Source organism: Actinia tenebrosa, unplaced genomic scaffold, assembly GCF_029948245.1.
Source record: "Actinia tenebrosa isolate PJP-AT-01 unplaced genomic scaffold, QUT_ActTen_1.0 PGA_scaffold15__27_contigs__length_11533743, whole genome shotgun sequence".
In the NCBI taxonomy this organism is placed as follows: domain Eukaryota; kingdom Metazoa; phylum Cnidaria; class Anthozoa; order Actiniaria; family Actiniidae; genus Actinia; species Actinia tenebrosa.
This window is the reverse complement of record NW_028292575.1, coordinates 7,564,615-7,572,548: the sequence shown is the minus strand read 5'-3', so window position 1 is coordinate 7,572,548 and position 7,934 is coordinate 7,564,615. Positions and strand designations below refer to the sequence as shown.

The following is a 7,934-nucleotide window of genomic DNA, read 5'->3' as shown; positions in this document are numbered from 1 at the left end:
TGATAAAAGGGACACCTCAAGAGTTTGGAAGCGAGTTGAGGATCTCCTCCAGATAGATCCAATGCAAGCCAGAAAAATGTTGATAGACAAAACCAAGTTCAAACATCTGCTCAGAGGACGTTTCCCGGAGCAGTTGTGCCCTAAGGCCAGGGATGGGCCGAGAGGGAAAACCAGATGATGATGATGAATAGAGCAATTGCACTTAACCGGAGATGGTTTTTGATTGAATAATTTGTCACAAGTGACATTTCATGGGGTAGAACTCTGATTGGTCAAAAGAAAGAGGAAGAAAAAAAAGAAAAGAAAAAAGAAAAGAAAAAAGAAAAGAAAAAAGAAAAGAAAAAAGAAAAGAAAAAAGACAAGAAAAAAGAAAGGAAAGGAAAAATAGCCGAAGTAACACTACCGACTTGCATACAATTTAATTTTACATTTGTATTTTTTTGTTTTTCCTTCACAGCATTGTATATTTCTTTTTTTTAAGTGTAGGTCTGTACGTGGATATTAATTACTGACAAAACATGCGTTGAATTTGCAGTGCTTGCTCGCTATTGAAAAAAAAAACATCTTTTCGCGCGTCCAGTGACAAATTGCAATCTTACGTGGACGTAAAATTAGCAAATGCAGGATGAATTTAAAAGAAATAACAAATTTTACTTTGAAGTATTTTACTGGCATGTTTCGACAGTAACAACTGTCATCTTCAGAGTGATTATACGAAAAAAACTGCAGTCTTACGTAGCATTAGAACCACTTGCGCTTGTGTTCTTCTGGTTGTATATATAGTGGCCACCAAGGCCAGTCTTCTGTCATTGCTATCCAGTATCGTGTGAATGAAAGAATTCAGCTTGGAAGTGCTCTTTGCTGCTAATAAAGAGTAGCATTCTTTATAGCGTGTGGTTGTTTACAATACACTTGTCTGTTCGTCTCTCTGTCTGTCTGTCCTGCGCTCACGTGACTACCCACTTAATTAATCTTGCTAATTTGTCAGTCTGTTGGCCAGATCAGAGCCTTGTTCAAGTACAACACTTGTAATAAATGGTTCTGCCTCAGATAACCCACGATAAAGATAAAGTACCTTACTAATGTTAAAAGAATGCAGAAAATTTCAATAAAAATTTAGTATCAAAATTGGAAAGCAATAGAAGTATAGCAGCGGGGAGGAGCTTAATGGCACGTCCTTGGAGTGAGCCATAGAATCAAAGAATAACTGGAGTGGGATCCCTGTGTCCTGCGCACGCCCACAACTCTTACATTCAGGTGTGAGACGTGCGAGTTTAGCTATAGATTTGGCGGGATTTGTGCCTTGCTGCATCTTCCTCCACCTCTTGAAACTCGGGCTCTCTCGCTAAATCTCTGAGCGTACATGGCTGGAAACCTTGAAATAAAAATGTACTGGTTTGGCCAGTGGTAACTGCATCGGCATATTCAGACTATATATGAGCCACGCCATAAATGAGTCATGAAATGGGGCAACAACATTATCTTATGACTGGAGTCAAAATTTATGCGTAGTTTTAAAGACATTCAAAGAGCAAAGCTCTATTATTGCTTCCGGTTCACCATTGTACGCCGAAGCCGAGTAGAAGCGCGCTTGCCATGAAATCGTAACAACAAAGATGGCGCCTCTCTAAAAGAAGACTCTTAGGGCAGAGTTCCAACATTTAATGATGCCAATCTTGAAACAAGCCAAATATCGCATCGATTCCAAGAACGTTCGAACCTTCACTACCGGACACGAGTAACGAACTGAGAGGAATAAGCCGAGCTTTAGCCTTTTTACGGGCCTATCAATATGCTAAATCTTGTCGGATTGGCTCCCAATTGCGTACAGAGACAAAGAACAGTAGCAAGGACACACACGCAAAAATTGGTAAGCTTACCACAAAAAATACTATATTCTTAAGATATATAATTCCACATGCATTCCTTTAAAATACGGTACAAGTACATTGCTCGGGCTTCCTGTGATCACTTCAAAACCGTACATAGCGTTTGAAAACGAAGTTATGTGTGCGAGTCCCTAGAGCTCCATCGTAGTGAAAATCAGAGCCCCATGGATACCATGACAACAATAAGTACAGTGCACTGGTGATGCTTTCAAGAAAGGTAAGACCACCTAGGTGCAAAGGTGAGAGGGTTGACAGAAAAGGGAGGGTTAAAATGTGCAAGGTAGTTGAAGATGTTCATTGACTCTGTGAATACATTGCGCATGCCTCTGCAAGAGCGCTTCCAGACAAAGGCAACCCAAACTGTGTCTTGATCCCCCCTTAGCAAAGAACATTTCACTAAATATCTTAGATTTTATTCATTTGTTTGAGATTCCTGTAGATATGGCGGAAAAATGGTACCCATTTTATTTTTGGATATATTGTCTAGTATTAATTGTTGTCATATAAATATTGCGTTTTTGCCTCTTTTTTCTTCTTCCTTCTTCATTCAGTCATATCAAGGCTCCATGAAATTAGCACCAGATAGACTAGACTTTTCAAAATAAAATGTTTTCAAACAATTCCGTGCGTGGCAGAGTGCAAGGGATTAGCTTTAGATGTGGTTAGGGGCCGGCTAGTCTCTCTCCTGATGCCTTCAGGCGATAACATTATCCTGCTTACATCGCCTACATTTTAAAATGGCAGATCGATTTGTCTGGATACGAAAAGCAGATTTTTTTCTGGTTTGAAATGCTGCCTGAAAATAATTTACTGACAAGAGCTTTTACTCCACTCAGTTTCTCATAATTTTCTATCTTTTTTGCGATGCTTTCTTTTCTGACCGTTTACCTAAAAACTTTGCCCAGTCCCTGTATGACAAATAATTTCCCAAACCCCCACTCGTTTCTGCCGGCAAGGGCCAGTGGAACAGAACCTATGATATGAACGGGCCGGCCTCGAAAAAATTCATGACTAGCATTACTAATAAAACATACCGTATTTGATAAGATCATCCAGACCTTTAATCTAATTACAAGGTGTTCAATTTTTCCCAATGATTTTTTCTCTCCATTGAAACTTTTGTGAGCTTTACCCCAGCATCAGTTTCTGTCTTTTGTCAGGGTTGGATTTTCTTTGACGGACCTTTCCAAGGAAATAAAGCTGTAACAACTACGATAGATTTCTGGTTTCAATTAAACGAACAGTATCGTTTCTTATGGAGTTTAACCTGTAACCCATGACAAAATGTTTTACTATCGTTCGTCTCATAGTACGACATTGATCGTCGTTCAACACTCTTCAAAAGTCATGGTCGGAGAATCCAGTGGAGTTTGAATCATTCCTGATATATTCCATAAACAGTAGCCACAGCAAACAAGGTTTTGTTCTTCAAGCTTTCGGACACAAAGCTGTCGAGTTCATGGTCCCAAATGCATCGACTGGCGACTCGCAGTGTTTGACCTCTCAGTTGTCCTATGGTCACGGTACAAACGAACTTATATCGCGCTATCCCAAGCATTTTAAGTTCTCGTAAAATCCCATTAGACAAAGATTTAGATAAGTCTCGACAGCATTTCGGATCGTAGGTTTCATTTTCTAGAACTTGGAGATTTCGCTTGATGATTTGTCGTACTTTGGTCTCATTCACTGTTTTGTCTGGGTACATTTTGTAAGTGTTTTGAAAGACATTGAAACGCCTGTTCATAACTGTTTTAGTTATTCGCGAAGACCTTGTTGTTGACGAGCTTTCCAAATCATTCGCTGCAGGCGAATCATAATGACTTGTCATGAAGTTACCTTTCTGGACGCCTGTCTTGTAACTTGTACTCGTTGGTAAACTGAACAGACTGGAACTCGAACTGCTTCGTTTTTGTAAAGCCATGACGAGCAATTAATAGGGACAAGTAATATTTAGGATCTAAAGCTTTCTTGGTCAAGAGGAGGTCAGTAAGAGTGGTAGTTTGATGTGTTTTGATGCGTGTGATTTACAAAGATTAAAAGGGGAAGGGTGAAAATACACACTTGAAGTCAGTCAAATATTAAACTAGATGTTGGATTTTTCAATAACAATTCTTCACGAAACAGAGAAATATTATTTGAAAATATGGAGCGCAAAATTAATAACTGAACTGATATGATATGTGGAAATGCTGATAAATCGTTAAACAAAATAACCTTATTAACCGAAATAACCCCATTTAACAAATATGTAAACACGTTTTTTTCTCTGTTCATTCGTCTCTTCTCTCTCTCTTTTTTCTTTCTTCATTTTTCTTTCAGTTTTTCTTTTATGCTTCTCTTTTGTGCATCGGCAACTTTGCCAGTCTTACGCTTAATGAAATTGAAATTGGCTCGGTTCGAGGGTTTCATACAAATGATGGAATTTCCAAGCATTCTAAAAGCCGGTGAAAAAATCTCCTAAAAATCTTTTTGTACTACATTGTCCAATGTCAGGCAAAAATGAAGTAAGCTCAACAACTTTCCCTACCCTGCAAGGAAAAAGTCCTAAGCATTGGTCTTTCGGTCATTCATTTGAGCATCAACTACCTCAAGCATCCATAATGCCTCAGTCGAGAGGTTTTTACTCAAGTCAGAAAACTTGAGAATACGAATAGTGGGGTATGGTTGGTCACTCTGTGGTGTCGATGACGATCCGGTAGACTTGAGTTGACCAGCTACCATAACATACATACCTAAAAACAGATCGTATTATAATGAAATAAAAATAAAGATTCTATCCAGTATCCCTTTGCAGGACACCACTGGGAAAGTTTTATCCAGTTTTCGTTTCTCCCCCATAATTCCTTCTCCGTCTTCTGTCCTTTTATTTTCCTATTTTTCCTTCTCTTATTCTCTTTCTTTGCATTTTCTCTTTTCTCTTTTTTCACATTTTTGTTCTCATAGTTTTCTTTCTTTGTCATTGAATGATACACAATTATCGTTCAAATTCAAACACGATTATTTTTGCAAGAAAAATTATTTGAGTGTTGCTTAGCAAATACGATAGTAAAAAGCAAATACAAGCGGGCAGAGTTGTAAGATAGGTACTCGATACAAGGGCGGATCCGGGGGGAGGGTCGGGGGGTCGCGATCCCCCATGTCATTCCTGAGGTCAAATGGGCCTTCTGTGGTGCGACTGGGATTTCTTTGCCCACAAAATTTACCCCTGAGACCCCCCCTTAAAAAAAAACCTGGATCCGCCCTTGCGATGTCCCCAAAAGTTGCCTGAAGGAAAGGGAAGGGAGAGGTTAATGGTTTGTGTGTCATAGATATATCATAGATTTAAACCCTTACCTTTGCTGATGAGAATATTCTTGACTAGTTTGATCAGTCCAGTAACGTAAACAATCCCAGTCCCATCATCGATAAGCATATCGTTCCCATCAGTAGATACCAGAACCACGATACCTTGAACCCAAATCTGACTAAAGCTTATTGAAGACCTACGATTACTCTTGTACGTCCACTCGTCTGTGTTATTGGAGGATGAATCTTTGTTGGTCTGTACACAACTGGGTATCTGAGCTGCGAAGAATTTTTTCGCGGGTGAATTCAGCCCCGAATTCAACCTTGAGTGACTTGAAGAGATTGAAGATGGCCTCTGCGACATCACTTAGACTCACTCTCATAAAGTAAGAGCGTTTAATTCCCTTTTGGTACGTGAATTTTAGCTCTATAATAAAGTTTTCAGTCATCTATGGCCGATAGTATAAAGTATATGTATAATCGTAAAATACTTTCCCGCCGTCCGCCATTTTGAATTTGAATCGACCGCGAGAGATCTGGGATCTATCCAGTGACGTCACATCAAAATGGCGGCTCTTAGTGAAGGATGAAGTCTTTGATAGAATGATGGTTAAAATACTCGATTTTAAAGCCATGGAAAAGACTCTGTCTTCATATTTATAGCTCATCGGTATGGCTAAGTCCACGGTGGTGTACTTCTACGACGAAGACGTAGGAAATTTTCACTATGGTATGAAAAAAGCGCCAAATATGAGTCGTACTTTGAATGAGTCTTTGACTAGTAACAGCTGTCATTATATTGTAAAAACCCTACTCTTACTTCAAGAAAATGATCAATCATTTTGCCTGATATTCTAATATTAATATATATATACATTTCCTAGGATATCTGATATCCTGTTTTACTACTGTATGTTGTTGTTGTTATGTGTGACAATCGTAACTTTAAATCTTTTTCTACGCATTCTACGTTCTTCGACCTTCTTTGTCTTGCTGCAAATGAATCCAGACACGGATAATTTTTGAATCTTAACTCAGTGGTCCTCATATTTGATTACGCTACCTTGATACTATATTCAATAAAAATATTTTTTTAAGATAATTAAAGATAAGTTTGTCATCTTAACTGCTTGTCTACCATGTGTGGTTCAAAAAATAGACAATTTGAATACATGAAATACAGAGAAAAACCTGCATGAAAGAACACCAGATTTTCTGTGACAGACAAACAGTCCCACAATGCACCTGAAGTAGTTTTTACAGAGGTTCCTAAAATTAATACCAACATGGTGTACTGTATCTAATTAATATTTGCTTTAGTTAGCTAATTATTGACCTTGACATGTCTAATAATAATCGAACAATAGGAAACACTCTAATTTTCACGCAGTGTTTTATTTAGTAACTTCTGATATTATAAGAACCTGCTTCATTTTGTCAGGCTAAAAGGTTCTCATATATTAGGTGCTTTATTGGTCAAATTTCAGCTTGGAGGTTCTTAATGCACATTGCAGTTTTTTTTAAACTGGTGCTTACTGTAGGAAATAGGGTTTTTTTACTCTGATGAAGAATGAATATTCAAAATGTCAACTGGTATGATTATGAAAAAATTAAATCCTTAAGTTTTCTTATTCACTTGTCAAATAGTAAATATGTTTGCTTGTCTTAATTCACCTTTTCGGTGCTAGCTGTCACAGGGTATAAATTGTTTTAGATCATGTTACAATCACCAAAGAGTTCAGACATTGTTCTTGAATTTCTGTACAAATGTACTGACTCTAAATGAACTATTTACATTACTTGGTTAATGTTTAGTTAGTTTTCTAAATACAAGTAAATAATCATTTTTCTAGCTTGATTGAAGCTTTTCTTTCTGCTGTTAAGACAGCTAACTAAAGAAGTCCAGGCCCGTAGCTAGGATTTTTGTTGGGGGGGTGCTAATTTACAAAAAGTGGACCAACCATATACTTTATTTTTTAAAAGTCCCATAGGACGCATAGGTATAGATAAATTATTAAAGTAAAATTGATTTTTTTTACTTAGTTTTACGTGAAAATATCATATCAGCCAAAATCTCACTTGCTTAAAAAGCGGACCTTTAGCTCACGTGGGGGGGTGCGAACGCACCCCCTGCACCCCCCCTAGCTACGGGCCTGAAGTCTACCTAAATTTTCTCTTTAAAGTCAGTGAATTTGTATGGAAATCCCAGAACGATGTCCAAACTTTTTGGTAACCGTAATACAATCCAAGCTAGCTCTGAAAAGGTGAATTCAATAATATTCTAAAAACATTTGTTAATTGTTTGTATGGTGTTTGCAGGACCAGGACATCCCATGAAACCTCACAGACTAACACTGACACACAACCTTGTCTTTAATTATGGGCTGCATAAGTATATGGAGGTATGTCATTCAACCAGAAGCTCATAAGGAGGTTGAAATGTATAAAGACCATATATTCCTTTTAAACTACTGTGCTTCAAAATATTCAACTTTTTTCTTGACAAATTAATTTCCAGTAAATTATGTGTTTTTGCTAAAAAATACCCAAATCTAAAGACATTCGAAATATTTGATTGACAGAATCAATAATTCAAAAAGTTAGAAAAACCAGCGAGAAGTTTGATATGTGAGGGAAGCGGCCATCTTGAAACAAAACTTGAAATTCTAAATATGTTATCAAAACTCCTAATTCCCTTATAAGTTTCTGATTTAACCAAAATTATGATTATGCCAAAATTTGAACATATATATTTTTTGC

The 7,934-nt window shown here is 37.5% G+C and overlaps 3 protein-coding genes across 3 annotated transcripts in view; 1 reads left to right on the top strand and 2 right to left on the bottom strand.

The window, feature by feature from the left end:
- Positions 1-2,286: 2,286 nt before the first annotated feature.
- Positions 2,287-3,956, bottom strand: LOC116295198 (dynein light chain Tctex-type 5-B-like). The gene has a single exon (XM_031702953.2). The coding sequence runs from the start codon at positions 3,808-3,810 to the stop codon at positions 3,265-3,267; it is 546 nt and encodes a 181-aa protein (XP_031558813.1). The 5' UTR covers positions 3,811-3,956; the 3' UTR covers positions 2,287-3,264.
- Positions 3,957-4,043: 87 nt separating this feature from the next.
- LOC116295199 (recQ-mediated genome instability protein 2-like) lies at positions 4,044-5,673 on the bottom strand. The gene is made up of 2 exons (XM_031702955.1): positions 5,223-5,673; positions 4,044-4,621 (listed from the first exon to the last, which is right to left on the bottom strand). The coding sequence occupies exons 1-2, from the start codon at positions 5,536-5,538 to the stop codon at positions 4,434-4,436; spliced, it is 504 nt and encodes a 167-aa protein (XP_031558815.1). The 5' UTR covers positions 5,539-5,673; the 3' UTR covers positions 4,044-4,433.
- Positions 5,674-5,748: 75 nt separating this feature from the next.
- LOC148910982 (histone deacetylase 3-like) overlaps positions 5,749-7,934 on the top strand; it is a 28,761-nt gene continuing 26,575 nt past the window's right edge. The window contains exons 1-2 of the mRNA XM_089030866.1: positions 5,749-5,904; positions 7,494-7,576. Coding sequence (XP_088886992.1) covers positions 5,847-5,904; positions 7,494-7,576 — 141 coding nt within the window. The 5' untranslated portion in view covers positions 5,749-5,846. The remainder of the gene's footprint in view (positions 5,905-7,493; positions 7,577-7,934) is intronic.